General features: G+C 48.4%; 2 protein-coding genes across 5 annotated transcripts in view; one reads left to right on the top strand and one right to left on the bottom strand.

The window, feature by feature from the left end:
* Positions 1 to 657, bottom strand: part of MICOS13 (mitochondrial contact site and cristae organizing system subunit 13) — a 9,191-nt gene extending 8,534 nt beyond the window's left edge. The window contains exon 1 of the mRNA XM_034755246.1: positions 506 to 657. Within this exon, the coding sequence (XP_034611137.1) occupies positions 506 to 537 (32 nt within the window). The 5' untranslated portion in view covers positions 538 to 657. The remainder of the gene's footprint in view (positions 1 to 505) is intronic.
* An 80-nt stretch (positions 658 to 737) lies between these two features.
* The window catches only part of HSD11B1L (hydroxysteroid 11-beta dehydrogenase 1 like), an 18,182-nt gene continuing 3,368 nt past the window's right edge, over positions 738 to 15,551 (top strand). Inside the window, exons 1-7 of one of the 4 annotated variants that reach the window (XM_034755245.1) lie at positions 738 to 885; positions 3,749 to 3,806; positions 5,630 to 5,733; positions 6,592 to 6,774; positions 10,847 to 10,977; positions 12,413 to 12,524; positions 14,478 to 14,569. In XM_034755245.1, the coding sequence (XP_034611136.1) occupies positions 6,690 to 6,774; positions 10,847 to 10,977; positions 12,413 to 12,524; positions 14,478 to 14,569 (420 nt within the window). In that variant the 5' untranslated portion in view covers positions 738 to 885; positions 3,749 to 3,806; positions 5,630 to 5,733; positions 6,592 to 6,689. Of the gene's footprint in view, positions 886 to 2,111; positions 3,807 to 5,587; positions 5,734 to 6,591; positions 6,775 to 10,846; positions 10,978 to 12,412; positions 12,525 to 14,477; positions 14,570 to 15,551 lie in introns of those variants that run through there. The other 3 variants (XM_034755242.1, XM_034755243.1, XM_034755244.1) reach the window with 3 other exon arrangements.

Genomic DNA, 15,551 nt, shown 5'->3' with positions numbered 1-15,551 from the left:
GCGATGGGGGGAGGGGACATGGGGCGCTGAGGGGCAGGTGGGGGGGACATGGGGCGGTTGAGGGAGACGGGGGGGGAAGGGGACTTGGGGCGGTTGGGGGGATGGGGGGAAGGGGACCAGGGGCGCTGAGGGGCAGGTGGGGGGGACCAGGGGCAGTTGGGGGGATGGGGGGGGCAGGGGACCAGGGGCGCTGAGGGGCAGGTGGGGGGGACATGGGGCGGTTGAGGGAGACGGGGGGGAAGGGGACATGGGGCGGTTGGGGGGATGGGGGGAAGGGGACCAGGGGCGCTGAGGGGTAGGTGGGGGGGGACCAGGGGCAGTTGGGGGGATGGGGGGGGGCAGGGGACCAGGGGCGCTGAGGGGCAGGTGGGGGGGACCAGGGGCGGTTGAAGGAGACGGGGGGGCGAGGGCGGGAGCCCGGGGGGGCCTGGAGGCGGGGCGCTGCGGGACCCGAGGTGACCCCGAGGCGAGGCGAGGCGCGGACCGCCCCGCCCGCCCGCCTCACCTGACGACGGGGAAGACCCGCGAAGAAGCCATGACAGCGACCCAAGGGCAGCAGCGAGCGCTCGCCCGGCTGATCCGCGCCCGGCCTGGCCGCGCCGCAAAGGCTTTCGGGCGTTGTAGTCTCGGCTTCCTGCCGGGCCCGCTGGTCACGCGGCCAGCGCCGGCGGGTGGGCGGGCGGCGATCAATTGTTACCCGGACAGAGCACGTCACTCACCCCCGCCCACCCCCCGCGTCATCACGTGACCAGGAGCGCCCACCCACTTCCGCCTCGGTAGCTGTCATGGCGGCCAGGCTGAGTTCAGGTGAGGGCGGAGCTAGACACGTGACCTCCCCGCCCGGTGACTGGTCCCCGCCTCTTAAGGTCACCCCGCTGCAGACAGGTAGGTCGGGGGAGGGGGAATGGGCCTGGCCTGGCCTGGGTCCAGGTCCAGGTCCAGGTCCGGGTCGGGAGCTGGGAGGGTGCAGGATGCCGCGGGCAGCGAGCAAAGCGAGCCAGCGACACGAGCCGGCTCTTTATCCATGTACCTGGACCGGGCTGCCCCGGGAGCCGGCTGAGGTCTCTCAATCAGGGTGAACCGCAAACCAAACAGGGCCGCCAAACCCCCAACGCTGGGGGATAGTCCAATATTTACATTTCCCAACCAGCACAAAACAGCTTCTGTTGGACCGCCCTGGTTAGGCAGAAATCCAAACAACACAGCGCCCTTAGAGTACCCGCCTCAGGCCTCCATCCATACACACCTGTCAGATATGATGGTGATGACTGAAAATCTGACTTCATCATATAAAAGAAAAGGTTCTTCCAATCCCAAAGGATCAGTCACATACCCAGGTCCAATTATAACTTAGCGCTTATCCAAAATACACGCTATAGTCAATTCTTACTAACTAAGCTACGATTTATTAAAAAAGAAAAGAGAGAGAGTTGGTTAAAAGATCGACATACAGACAGATTTGAATTCAATTCTTGAGGTTCAGATACATAGCAGAGGTGAGCTTGTAGTTGCCAAAAATCCTTTTAGATATACTCCATAGGTTATAGTCCAATGACCATATTAGGGTGACCAGACAGCAAGTGTGAAAAATCGGGATGGGGGTGGGGGGTAATAGGAGCCTATATAAGAAAAAGACCCCAAAATCGGGACTGTCCCTATCTGGCCACCCTAGACCATATTCAGGGTGACTCCAGTCAATGACTGGGGATCTCAATCCTTGTGGCTTAAGGTTTCCCCCTCTTGAAATCCAAAGCAGATCTGAGATGAAGTAGGATCGTGTCCCAGGGTTCTTATACATTTCCAGCAGCCTTTTGGCCTGAGAAAACAATAGGCTTAATTCTCCTTCTCTCAAACATCCTGGCAATTAGCACAGATTAATCTATCCATTAAACAGTTCAGATACAGGTTACCACAACCTTCAAAGAGACATATAGACAATAATACTATTTCACTCAAGTATCATCATAAATGTTAATATTCCTTTTTGATCTTCGAATTAAAGTTACAGCAATAGACCAGACTTGTTTGCTCAGGTCTTGTGATGTAAGCAAACATTTACCCTTGAGATCTCTAACAATGCAGACTTGCATTTCAAAGCTCTATTCATCTTCCTAACCAGTTTCTACAATTCACCCATGGATCAGGTCAGTCTGAGTTAATTAACTCTTTCTGGCCCTGTCATCTTTCAATGAAATATTATTTTACACTCATAACGTCACAGCCACAATTCCTGCTCCCTGCAATAAGCAGCCTTCTCGCTGCTATCCCAGAATCTCTGTCTACGCTAAGACCCATCCCACCAGCCCCCGTATGCTGCAAAAAACGTGCACTGAAAATGCAGCTTGCTGTCAGCCCAATAGTCCTGGTACATAAATAAAATAAATATAAAATTCCATGCAGTGTTGCAACGTGCACTAAAATCACATTTCACTTGGCCACACAATCTTGCAACATGCACTAAACACGCGTTGCACCCTTAGCGACGCAATTCTGCTACATGCCTTAAAAATGCATTTGACTGTGACTGACATCATCCTGCTGCATGGAAATATATTGCATCTCTCCATTATTTCACAATAAGGCACCAAGATATAAAAGGTATCTATCTCACTCACATCCCATCATCCCTGCTACCTGCAGGTAAATGCAGCCCTGCGACAAGTCATGAAATCCATCTAATAATCTGCAATAAAAATCTGTGCAGCTATTATTACTGTATTCGTTTTATTATTTACAAACATACTGTAGAGTCAGATATGGTCTTTTCTCCTGTTTACTTTTTAGGGCCCCGATCCTGCAAAGGGCTTTCCGTGAGCCTGGATTGTAACCCCCGTGGTCATTCTCACTGGAGTGAGTGGGGGGAAATAACTTAGGTTCAGCTTGTCACAGAGTACATGGGGCCTTGTGTATAGGCCCTGATCCTGTTTGCCCTTGAAGTCATTGGCAAAAGTCCTGTTAACTTCAATAGGAACATGAACAGATGCTATGGCCCTAATCCTGCAATTAAATCCTTGTGTGTAGCAGACGTGTCTCAATGTGCAGCCCCGTTCCTTTCCGTTGGGCTTTATGTGAATGAAGGGGTCCATCCCCACAGATCCAATTGCAGGATTGGGTCACAGTTTCTGTGAAAGCAAAGTTAGCTGGAGTAAGACTCTCTGACCACCACTCACCTGGAGCCTTGCTGGAAATGGGACATTTATCTCATGAGGCTGTCAGAGCGCACAACCCTGCCAATAGATATTTATTGTTACATTTGTGAGGATTTAGATTTATAGCTACCAAGCCTTAAAATTAAGGTAATACAGACAACTTTAAAACCACCCTTCTCTACGGGAATTCTTTACCTTGGTTGTTATCAACAACATTTAAGGTGACTATGGCTGAAAGAGAATACAGGAGAAAAAAAGATTTGTCACTGCCTTTTTTCCATTGATTGACTTTGTGGCATTTGACAGCACTTTGCATATAGCCTTTCCCCCGTCATTTGTTTGGGTCAAAGCCCTGGACATTGGGAGCATGTCTTAGTGATAGATGGATTGTTAACTCTTTAAAAAATGATCTTGTGTTGACTGTCTCTTTAAGTGTTAAGGGGAGTGGCTAGTGATGCCAAAACTATGTAAGTGAAAGAGAGAGGAGAGAAAGGTCAGAAGAAGGGGAGGAGTGTTTCTGGCAAGTGATGCCCAGTTTGCTAAGTGGATGATATTTAGTATTTCAGTGCTGGGTTAGGTCTTTAGTTTTCCTTTTGCAGATCATATCCTTAAAGGAGGAGTAAAGAAGTAAAATCCCCCCACTTCTTGTCCATCACTGTAAGTTTGTATATCATGTTAAGTGTGCCTAATACACTGAGATCCTTTGGGATGGAAAGTGACATATAAATATAACTTGTCGATATTTTTACCGGGGTTTGGAATCAGTTTTAAATGTTACATTTTTGGGGACAGGGGGAGGTGAAATCAGTTTATGGTGCTGAAAAAAATGTGGTTTAATTTATTTTGCATTTCAGATTTGATATATTTTGAGGATCGTGGCAATAAGTTGCATAACGTATGTGTCGGGCATTTAGAATCTAAGGGAAAGTTAGATTTTCAGTTCATGGCTAAAACTGGGAGTTGGTGTTGATTCTGCAATTCTTTGCTGAGATGTTCCATTAAGGGTAGAAATGACTTTTTGATTCTTGTTTAATCCTGTTCATTCAAGACAGACAGACAGATGCAGGGCATGAGAAAGGGCTGTTTCTTTGATAGCTGTTTTGGAAAGATTGAGTGATGATGAGAATATAATGCCTTTCCCCTCCATATCACTGACAAATCACAGTGAAAGCAAGTTAACAGCGTCTGATGGCTGTGTGGTGTCCTGCATGTTATGAGTTTGGTAGGTCTGTCTATTTCTCTGTGGATAAGTGTCTGCATGACAAAGACCATCAACAATCTCATCAGAGAGGGCAGTGACTGAAAGAGCTAAGGAAACCGTAGCCCTTTTCTCTAGGGGAGCGCCTCTGAGTTTTGGGTTGAAGTGTGATGTATTGGCAAGAGTGGAAGATCGGGTGGAGCAATGAGCACATTGTAAAGACCGAGAGGGAGGGATGGGCAGATAGATAACAACCCTTTAAGCTATTTGGGAAGGTAAAGGATGGTTGTGTAGCTAAGGACTGAGAGTCAGAATTCCCGAGTTCACTTGCCAGCTCTGACCGTCCTCTCGCTGTGCCTCAGTTTCTCCAATCTGTAAAATGGCAACAATGATACTTACCCAACTTACAGAGGGTGCTGCGAGGACAAATTCATTAATGTCTAGAAGTTGCTATGTACAGTACTTTACTACGGGCCTGATTCTTATCTGTCTCCACATTTGCCAGGGTGCGACTCCAGTGACTTTAGAGGAAATCCTTCCTATTACACTGGATTATGCAAGCGACCTTGGTTTTAAGTGCCCCTAACATATACATTTTATTGTTGTTATAACTAGAAATGCTTTGATAATAAAAAACAAGTCATTTGCTAAAATTTAAAAAAATTAGGCACTCAGTAGGGGTTACTCTAGTAACCCATTAAAAGTGACACGCTCTGTTTAAGATAGCTATAAAAAATTAAGTAAAAGTAAATACCTCAGAGGAGTCCGAGGGAGCTTTTTCTCGGGCAAGAAGCGGACACCCCAAACTCCCCAGCAGGAAGGCAACTGGCCATCGACGACCTGCTGTCACCGCCTCTGAACCATGTCAGACTTTGGAAATGATGTCTTGGAATGCTCTAAACCTGTTGCTGTAATATAAGTTTGTGTGTGTGCGCTTAAGGCTTAATAAAAAGTCGTTTTAAGTGCTGTAAAAGCATTCTGGTTTGTATCAATCACGTATCAGACAGAAAAACGGTGTCCCCGTTGATTTATTCCTGGGAAAAAGCCAGTTAAATAACCACTGCTTTGTGATCTGAAACCCTGAGTAACAGATTGGCAAGCTGATTGCCAGGAGTTGTGGTGAGGAAGGGCATGATTGATATAAACAGTTAGTTTGTTTATTTGCATACGCAAGGCACTGTCATTAGCTTGGCCAATTCGTAGCATGCATCTGATTTGTCAAAGATTTCTTTGTCCTTAGTCCTCAAATTCCAGTGCAACTGCGTCAAACATCATGTTCCAGAACAGGGGCAGCTCCTTTGAGGACAACCTTCTAGGAGGGATTGCCATGTAACAGCAGAGCAGATTACAAATTCTGGCCAGTTACGAAAGGTAGCATCTAAACAGGTGAGTCTGTCTCTTGATCCCACTTGGGACAAGCTAAAATGCTACTGGGATGTTCATTGCTCAAGTTGCCTGGGGCTGACTGAGAACCCCAAGGTGGCAATAACTGGGCACTCAGAACTCTTTCATCTTGGCTTTCACCAGGACACATCACAGACTGCCCCCCCCGCCCCATGCCTCCAGCTGCTCTTACTGGACCACCCCCCTCCAGCTGCCCTGGAGTTTAGGGCAAGGAGGAAAGTTGCACACGCTGAGTCAGACCCTCAGCTGCTGTAAATCAACTCTGCTCCGTTGATTTTCAGGTCTGATTTACATTAGCTGGGGCTCTGGGACTGAATCTGGAGCCTGGAGGTCAGGGACCCAATCAAATGGTGCTACTGGGGGAGGCAGGGCAAATTCCCTTGGACCTGCCCTGGGAGCAACCATTGCCCCACAACTCTGCTTCCTTTCCTGTTAGTTTTTAACCACAACAGGACTTTGCTTCTTGCTTTGTTGTTATTTATTGTCCTGTATCCGTATCAAAGGTCCCAGGTGAACAAGAAAGGCACAGAGTGTTAACCTGACTTATCCAAGGGCCATATCAATCTGTAATGAATTAGACCTTGGAAAGCCAAGCAGCTTGCACTGCGTCCAAGGGGAACCTCAGCCCTGCAGTGTTGGGGGCAGGGTCCTACGGGGCAGCTTGAATTTACCCCATGGGAACTCTGGTGGAAGCAGCTCCTTTGATCAGCTGGGCCTTACCCCCTTCTCAGCAACCATCAACTGCAGCTATTTCACTACCGGGCCACCCCAACTATTATTAGCTGCCAGTGGGGACTTCCCTTGCCAGTTCACACACTTGCCATTACGCTGTTCACACAGGCCGGCTCCCTGCGCACAGGGCGGAGGTTGACGGCGCTTGGGACACTGGACTCACCCTTGAGGCGCTCTTCGTTCATTCCCCCAAGGCTTTGGGGAGGATGATCCCACTTGGGAAAGCGCTTTGTACTGCTGGGATTATAGTTGGGCTCCTGGCTTTCTTCTGGAGAGACACCTTTAACCCAGGTAGGCGGAGAGAGGAAACAGACAGAGCTTGGAAAGAGGCTTCCGGTGGGGGTGGAGGGGTGGGGGTGAAGGTGTGGGGGTGGCTGAGAGCCATTGAACCAAACTGTAAAGCTTGTCTGTGATGGAAACCACCTCTCCCAGCAGCTATGGAAGGTGAATGGGGGACGGGGAGTGTTCCCAAACTGTGGTCTGTGGAACGCTTGCCTGTGGTCTAGAGAGAGCTGGCTGACCACAGGGAGCTGCCTCTCCTTGTTTCCACCTGCAGAGAAGAGCCGGGAATGGGCGACAGGGGATGGATCACTTGACGATTACCCGTTCTGTTCATTCCCTCTGGGGCACCCGGCATTGGCCACTGTCGGAAGACAGGACACTGGGCTAGATGGACCTTTGGTCTGACCCAATATGGCCATTCTTATGCCTGTGAAAGAAGCTGCAATCACGAAAGAGTCAGCCTAGCTGTATTTATTAGTGGCCATTGCTATATGCTAGGTAGAGGACAGGCAGTGTGGTCTAGTGGGTACTACACTGGACTGTAACTCAGGAGACCTGGGTTCTATTCCCTTCTCTGCCACTGACCAGCTGTGTGACCTTGGGTATGTCACTTTCCTTGTTTTGCTCTGTTCTCCCTCTTCCCATTTTTTGTCTCTTTAGATCATAATCTCTCTCAGTGCTTCATTTCTCCATCTGTAAACTGGGCAAGCCCTTTCGTTTTCAGTTTAAACCCGTTTTTACTGACAAAATCCCGGGTTTTACAAAAAGTATTATTCCTTTTTTTCCGATTTTCACCCTACTCTTGTATTATTCAACTATATAAAAATAACTGGTTTGATTAGGGAAATACAATACACTGCATGAGATCTATGTATTATGATAATACATTAGTCTGTGTGTATATGCAAAGCTGCCTGTTGAAATAAGGTTATGTAATAGTCTAGAAGATACACACAATAAACAAACAGGCCTGCACGCAATCTCTGAGGTGTGTGCGCATCTGAATGTACTGATGAATGTCACGCCTGCCATGTACACATCTCAAGCTGTTAGCAGATAACGGTTTAAAGATTTGACACACTGAAATGGGAAGAAAATGAAAATCTGTCACAGAATACGTTTCAGAACACAAGAAAGTATTCAAAAGTTTAAAAAAAAAAAAAACAAAAACAAGGGAAAAGGGTGAAGTTGAGTGTATGTGCTGCAAATGGTGTATCCTAATTATTAAATGTAAATATTTATAGGCTAATAGTTCTAAGTCTACAACAGTAAAACTGTTTATTCAAATGAACAGTTTTATTTGGGGATTAGAGATCTACTGTTTTCGTAACCTCAGAGAGGTGTTTTGAGTTGTTTTAGTTCTGCAGCAAACCACATTGAATTCCATTCATCAAAGCATTAATCTACTGACTACTTTTTCCTCTGTCTTTCCGTCCACCAAAATAAACCCTGATATTTACCCAGAAACAATTATTAATAGTTTTTTCCACCAATTTTCACCCGTTTTTGTTGAGGTAGAAATAAACACAGATCAATTCCTAAGAAAATAAATAAAATAAAAACTGAAAACAAAGGGCCCTAAAAATAGGTGATAACAGTGCTTGCTGTTTATTTAGACTGTGAGCGCTTTGGGGCAGGGACTGTCCTCAATACGTGTACGTACAGCGCCTAGCACAGACTAACTCTGATCTCAGTCGCTGTCGTACAGATAATAAGGAAAGAGGTACTACTGGTTGCCAGCAGGAGTGACCAGCTCCCATCAGGTGCATCCCCGGGTAGGGGAACAGATAGGGGAACGTACTGCAGATATGCAGGACAGCTGCAAATGCTCAGTGAGTGGTCACAGACCAACTGGTGACATCTTTGCACAGGTGGGGTAGCGTAGCTGGTGGCACAGCTATCTCTATACAATGCTACTTAGGCCCAATGATGAGGATGTCCAGGTGAATAAAGACCGCTTTAATATAAGTCTTACTGGGGCAGATGGGACTCTTCAGCCATGTGAGGGAGCTCAGCTAAGAGAAGGGAAACGCCGATTTCAAACCCAAGGCATCAGGCATGGATAGCCAGGGATGGGTGTAAAGCCTGTGAAGACATGCTCATGTGAACTGATATCTAGGGTGTTCCCTGCGAGCAGCACACAACAGCCTTCCTTGCGTGTTGTAACAGGGCAAGGAGCAATTGAGTAAGCTGAGATCTGCACATTGGAAAGTAGGAACGCTGACTGGGCGAAGTTTGGAGCTATGTCTGGTCTTAAAGGGGAGAAGAATAAATGTGACGTGTGCAAGAGACCAACTGGAAGGGTTGCAAAGCCAAGATGCTGGCAGAGGGTTACAAAATCCTCAGGGAGTTCAACATCCTAAAACGGTATTGGAGTTGTTCTGGATGAAACCATGCAGAAGCATGTGATAGAGGTTACCCGAATGTCAGGCGGACTGATATGCGTCAGACTGTTCTGGGAAGAGGTAACGAGCCATACAATACGGGGGTATTTACTAAAGTTAGGAGAGGATCAAAGAGTAAAAGAGGAGTTTTTCGATGAGTTGTTGTCCTTTATTGGAAACGTACCATCCAACGAGAAGATAATTATCAGAGCAGATCTAAATGCGCATGTTGGAACTGGAAAAACTGGATATGAAACTCCATGGAGGGCAAAGAACTGGAAACAGAAACTCCAAGAGAGCACAATCCTACAGACTTGTCTTGCGCTGGGCGTAGTGATCGTAAACACACATTTACAGAAGAGGGAAAGCCACCTTGTAACTTATGCTGGTGGAGGATACAAGTCCCAAATGGATTTCCTTTTAATGAGAAGAAGCAACAGATCATGAATAATCAATTGGAAGGTAATACCCAGCAAGTGCATTGTGAGACAGCACAGACTTCCCCTTATGGACATCAGAATGCGGAGACTTTGGAAATACCTGAACGCCTGGGCTCCAAAAAGGCCTAAGTGTTGGAAACTTAAAAATGGTAGTGAAAAATCCTTCAAACAAGGAGAAAGGCGTAAACTTACTGACACAGGGATGTGTGGAGGACACCTGGTTCAAACTAAAGTCGGCTCTGCTGGAAACGGCACATGAAGTCCTAGGAGTGACGAAACCAGTGGCAGATAGGATAAGAAGAGAGACTTGGTGGTGCAATCCTCGAGTTCAAGAATCCATTGAGGGGGGAAAAATAAGATCACCTTCAAAAAAGGGCAGGCCAATAGCTTGAGCGGTGATAAGATGGCATCTTTTGAGGCAAAAAAGGAGGCTAACAGAAGTGTTTTGCAGCAGCTAAAAGTATGATCTGTGACAAACTATGTAACTGACTAGGAGGACATGAGGGAGGGAAGACTATCTGTAGACTCACCAAGGCAAGAGAGAAGATGATGAGGGATGTGAACAAGTTTGCTTACATTAGAAATGAATATGGCATATTGCTAATGAATGGGGAATCAATCAACAAAGTTTGGAGTGATTATTTTGCAAGAGTGATGAATGAGGAATTAAGGACATGTAAGCCGAACTTGGATATGATAAATTACATAGAATCATAGAATTGTAGGACTGGAAGGGACCTCGAGAGGTCTTCTAGTCCAGTCCCCTGCACTCAGGGCAGGACTAGAAGGCATAAATGAAGAAGTTGAAGAGGCACTTAGGAAAATGAAATAGGAGAAAGCATCTGGCCCAAATGAAGTATCAGTGGATGCGGTGAAGTCCTTGAGAAGCAAAGGCATCAAGTTTTTTACAAGTTTGTTCCATGATATTCTTAAGAAAAAGAAAATGCCAGATGAGTGGCATAAAAGCTTTGTGGTGCCTACTTTTAAACACAAAGGAGCTATTACATGGTGTGTTAATGAGCTCCCAATTAAGCTGATGTCACAAGCTATGGAAGTAGTGCGGGAGAAGATTATTGAAAAGTGTCTGTGTGGGATGGTTGATATCTGGAATGGTCTCTTGCCATACGTCCTATCTTTCCTACGCAGTGGGATAGTTTCCAATCTTGAGCGCTCCCTGCATCAGTAATTGTAATTCCTCTCATTCTTCTTTCACTAACACTTTCTTCTTGTGCTCTCTCCCCCTCCCCACCCCTTAAGACAGCATCTCTGGTGCCCGAGTTCTCCTGACCGGAGCCAGCGCTGGGATCGGAGAGCAGATGGCATATCATTACTCCAGGTTTGGTGCTGAAATAGTTCTGACTGCCAGGAGGGAAACCCTGCTGCAGAAAGTAAGAGTTTCCTCACGCAGTAGAAAGCAGAAGGGGTGAAGATGTGGCCATTAAAAAAAATAGGATGTAGAGCTAGTCAGAAATGTTCCACCAAAACTGTCTTTTGACAGAAAATGGGGGGTTTGACTAAATGAATTTTTACATGAAAAGTGTCTGCTTACTGTAGAAAAATGTTGATTTTTGTCTTTGCTGAAAAACACTCCCAATTCAAAATTGTTCAATTCTGAAATGCCTCTGCTGTACTTTTTGGGAGCTGTAGTTTGGGTGCCTTGTGCTCCCATTCTTTGGACCATGGGCCAAAATCTCCAGCCAGACTTCATATCCCATGATGCAGTGCCACCATATGAATGCCATGATGCACCACCTCCCCTCACCAAGCGGGGATGCTGTGGTGCATCATGGGAGATGTAGTCCAAGAGGGAACCCAACCTATAGAGGAGACACGGGAGCATGTGACTCTGGACTACAACTCCCATGAGGCACTGGAGCAGCATTTCGGAATTGAAATATTTCCGTTCTCAAGCAAAATATTTGACTGAAAACTCAAAATTTTCTTTGAGGAGATAAAAAAACATTTTCCAACCTGTTCAAATAAGTTGGAAATACAAACTCATCGGAAATCATGTGAGAACAGGCCCAATGCAAGGTTCTGAGCTGATGGGAAGGTAAATGTAAGAACATTGCACTAGGACTGGGCTCACCTAAGCCTGTTGCAGTGTCTCGTTCGGGCTTCGTTCACATTAAGTATCGGGGGTAGCCGTGTTAGTCTGTATCCACAAAAACAACAAGGAGTCTGGTGGCACCTTAAAGACTAACAGATTTATTTGGGCATAAGCTTTCGTGGATAAAAAACCTCACTTCTTCAGATGCATGGAGTGAAAGTTATAGATGCAGGCATTATATAATGACACATGAAGAGAAGGGAGTACCTGACAAGTGGAGAACCAGTGCTGACAGGGCCAATTCACTCAGGGTGGATGTGGTCCACTCCCAATAATAGATGAGGAGGTGTCAATTCCAGGAGAGGCAAAGCTGCTTCTGTAATGAGCCAGCTACTCCCAGTCCCTATTCAAGCCCAGATTAATGGTGTTAAATTTGCAAATGAATTTTAGTTCTGCTGTTTCTCTTTCTCAGATTAAGGTAGGTCATGAATTTAAAGCACAATAGCTATTCTGGAATAGTTTTTCATGTGGGCACTCTTATTCTGGGTTAATGTAGGGTGTTAATTTAGTGTGTTATAATTATTCCTTGGTTAATTTCCTCATGTAGACAAGTCCCTTTTGGGTTGGATGGAAGTAAATGTGGGTGTAAAGTGTGTGACTTTGTTCATAGTTGGCTCATGGCATGAGAACAGTGAGGTGAATGAAGTAACAGCCCCTTGTCTCTCCCCACCAAAAAAAAGTAGACTCAGATCTGTCTGTTGTTGTTCCTCTAGGTGACGGAGAAATGCCTGCAGCTGGGAGCAAAGAAAGTCTTTTACATCCAGGCCGATATGTCTTCCCCTCAAGCCCCAGAAAAGGTGGTGCAGTTTGCTTTGCAAAACCTGGGTGCGTATTGGGCCGTCTGAAGAAAAGCGACTGATGCTGGGGGAGAACAGGTGTCCGTGTGAAAGTCAGGCTGAGACTATAATAATTCCAGGTCCCCCGGGGCTGGAGGAAAATATGGTTGCAGCTGTCTTGTTCTGAATGGCCCGGTGGGAAAGGTTCGCTAATAATACCGAATTCCTGGGTCTGATTCTCATTCACACCAAGGCTCCGCTAACGTAAAGCGCCCTTGAAGTGGGTGTACATTCATACCCATTGCACCCTGCCAGAGCAGCGTTAAGGAGCCTTGCCTCAAACGAAAGTCAAGCTCTCTGCCTTTCAGGGGCATTAGCTGATTAACCCTCACGATGGTTCTCTGAGGAATGGGTGGAGGGAGGCAGTATTGTTCTCATTTGACATGGGGAAACTGAGGCACAGTGTGGTTCAGGTCAAATTCATACCTAGTTACTATGGTGGCTGGTACCATATAAATACCAGCGAGAGTAGATCAGACAGATCTGGCCTAAGTGGAGACTGTTGTTCCCATGTACATTGTGGTGTGTAATGAGCTCTCAGTCCAGTTCTTAACGGACGCATGTCCACATCGCAGACAGCACCCTCCCAGGTGCGCCTTCTCATTGGTAGCCTCCGCCAGGGGGCCAAGGACTCATTGGGCTGTGGAGGTGGAACCTTTGGGAGTGGGTCCCTCTGGATTGAGGTGGAATCCAATAGGTGGGACAATGCGGGCAGACGTTCCCTGGGCCAGGAGGGAAGCCGGGCTGCAGAAGGCCGGAGCAGGCTTCAGCAGAGGTCTTTGTCCTCCCGGGATGCCAAGGCTGGAAAGGAAGGATGGCCCAATGATTAGAGTATTAACCTAGGACTTTGGCTTCAATTCCCTGCTCTGCCACAGCTTTCCTAGGTCACCTTGGGCAACTCACTTCATCCCTCTGTGGCTCAGTTCCCCATAATACCCTGCCCTGCTTCACAGGGCGTTATGAGGGTAAATACATTAGAAAGTACCTTAGATAGGCCCTCATGCGTTTCTTTCTTTCTCTGGATCATGCCTGGCCCAGCTGCTCTCAGGCTGCGTCACCCTAACTGGGAGCTGCAGTCCTGAGAAGGTCTCTATGCACCCAGCTCCCTCTGTACATCCTGCCTCGATCCAAGTAACGCAGCAGGGAATTCAAGATTCCCAGGTCACAAGCTGCCAAGCACGGCTTCCCTTGCTGTGTGACTCCCTTGAAGGGTTTGCTTTCATTTACTACAAGCATGGGGAGCGGGGGGAGGGGGGAGGCTTTTCCTGTCCTGTGCTGGCTCTGCAATTGATCCGTTAACGCCGTGTTGCCTTGGTCGGAGGCAGGCGAGTGGGAGTCAGGACTCCTGGGTTCCGCTCCTGGCTCCAAGGGTGACCTGGGTTCATTCTCTTTTGGCCTGACGTGTCTTTGTGGAGCCCCCCCTCACTGTCGTGGCTGAGTGCCTCAGTGTCCCCACTTCAGCCAGTGATGGATGGGTGTGTGAGGAGGGTGCCTGGTGTGTCTATTCCACCCTGGTAATGGTTGCAGTCTCAGCAGTGCCTTTGATTGATAGTGGGGTGCAAACTGGGTCTAGCCAACTCCAGCTGCCCAGCGCCCAAGGCGCAGCTTGTGCCCCAGGGGACACTCAGCGATGCCTGCAGCTGCCCTCCTCTTTTGAAATGGAGATGCAGCTTGCAGGGACTACACTTCCCACCATGCAATGCTTCACCTGGAGCCAAGGGGCACTGGAAAGAGACACCCACGGCCATCTCTCTAGGTGCTGCCTGGGGGGTCCTGAGGAGTTGCCTTGACTGGGCACATCCTGGGCTCCAGCTGATGGACCTCTTCCCAGCAGCCCAAAGGAAAGAGCTGGCTGGTTCGCTTCCCCCTTTATGCTGCATCTCTTGGCCCAAGGATGGTCCCGAACCTGACCCTGACCCCCATCCTGCTCTGCTGCTTGCAGGGGGACTGGATCACCTGGTGCTGAACCACATTGGCGGGACCCCTTTCCAGATGTGGGATGGAGACGTGGAACACACCCGCTGGCTCATGCAGGTTGGTTTCTGCCGCCGAGAGCGGGCTTTCCTGGGATCGGCCTCGCTTTCAGAGACGCGGGGCAAATGCAGACCGGGGGCAACTCCACTGAAGTGGGGCCCCTTGACTCTAAACAGGGGTGAAAGGAAAAGGTCCATAATGCTTTGCTGCTGATTGAGAAGGCTGCTGAGATGTGAGGCAGGTGGAGGCAGGTAGGTGATCTGGTTAGGTCATTGCCACTCATCATCTATCTATCTATCTATCTGTCCATCTGTCTTTCTGATTTCTAGGGCACCAATCAGTGTAGTAGCTAGTGAGGGTGTGTAACATGGCAGTCAGTGGCTCCTAGGACCCTGCTTACAGATGCAGGGTTTTCTGTTGAATCACGCCAATGTACTAGGGTTACCATATTTCAGCAAGCAAAAAAGAGGACGGGAGGAGCCCCGCCCTAGCCCCGCCCCTGCCCCTCCCACTTCCCGCCCCCCCAGAACCCCCAACCCTCCCCCCGTTCCTTGTCCCCTGACTGCCCCCTCCTGGGACCCCTGCCCCTAACTGCCCCCCAGGACTCCACTCCCTATCTAAGCCTCCCTGCCTCTTGTCCCCTGACTGCCCCAACCCTTATCCACACCCCCACCCCCAGACAGACCCCTGGGACTCCCACGCCCCATCCAACCACTCCCCACCCCCTGACAGCCCCCCCCCCCCAGAACTCCCAACCCATCTAAACCCCTCTGCTCCCTGTCCCCTGACTGCTCCGATCCCTCTCCCCACTCCTGCCCCCTGACAGCTCCCCCCCAGAACTCTCAGCCCCCACCCCGCTCCTTGTCCCCTGACTGCCCCCTCCTGGGACCCCTGCTCCTAACTGCCCTCCAGAACCCCACCCCCTACTTAAGACTCCCTGTTCCTTGTCCCCTAACTGCCCCCTCCTAAGACCCCCCCAACTGCCCCCCAGGACCCTACCCCCTACCTGTACCCTGACTGCCCAAAACTTTCTCCACTCCCC

This window comes from Trachemys scripta, chromosome 22 (genome assembly GCF_013100865.1).
Source record: "Trachemys scripta elegans isolate TJP31775 chromosome 22, CAS_Tse_1.0, whole genome shotgun sequence".
NCBI lineage: Eukaryota > Metazoa > Chordata > Testudines > Emydidae > Trachemys > Trachemys scripta.
This window is presented reverse-complemented; position numbering and strand designations above follow the sequence as displayed.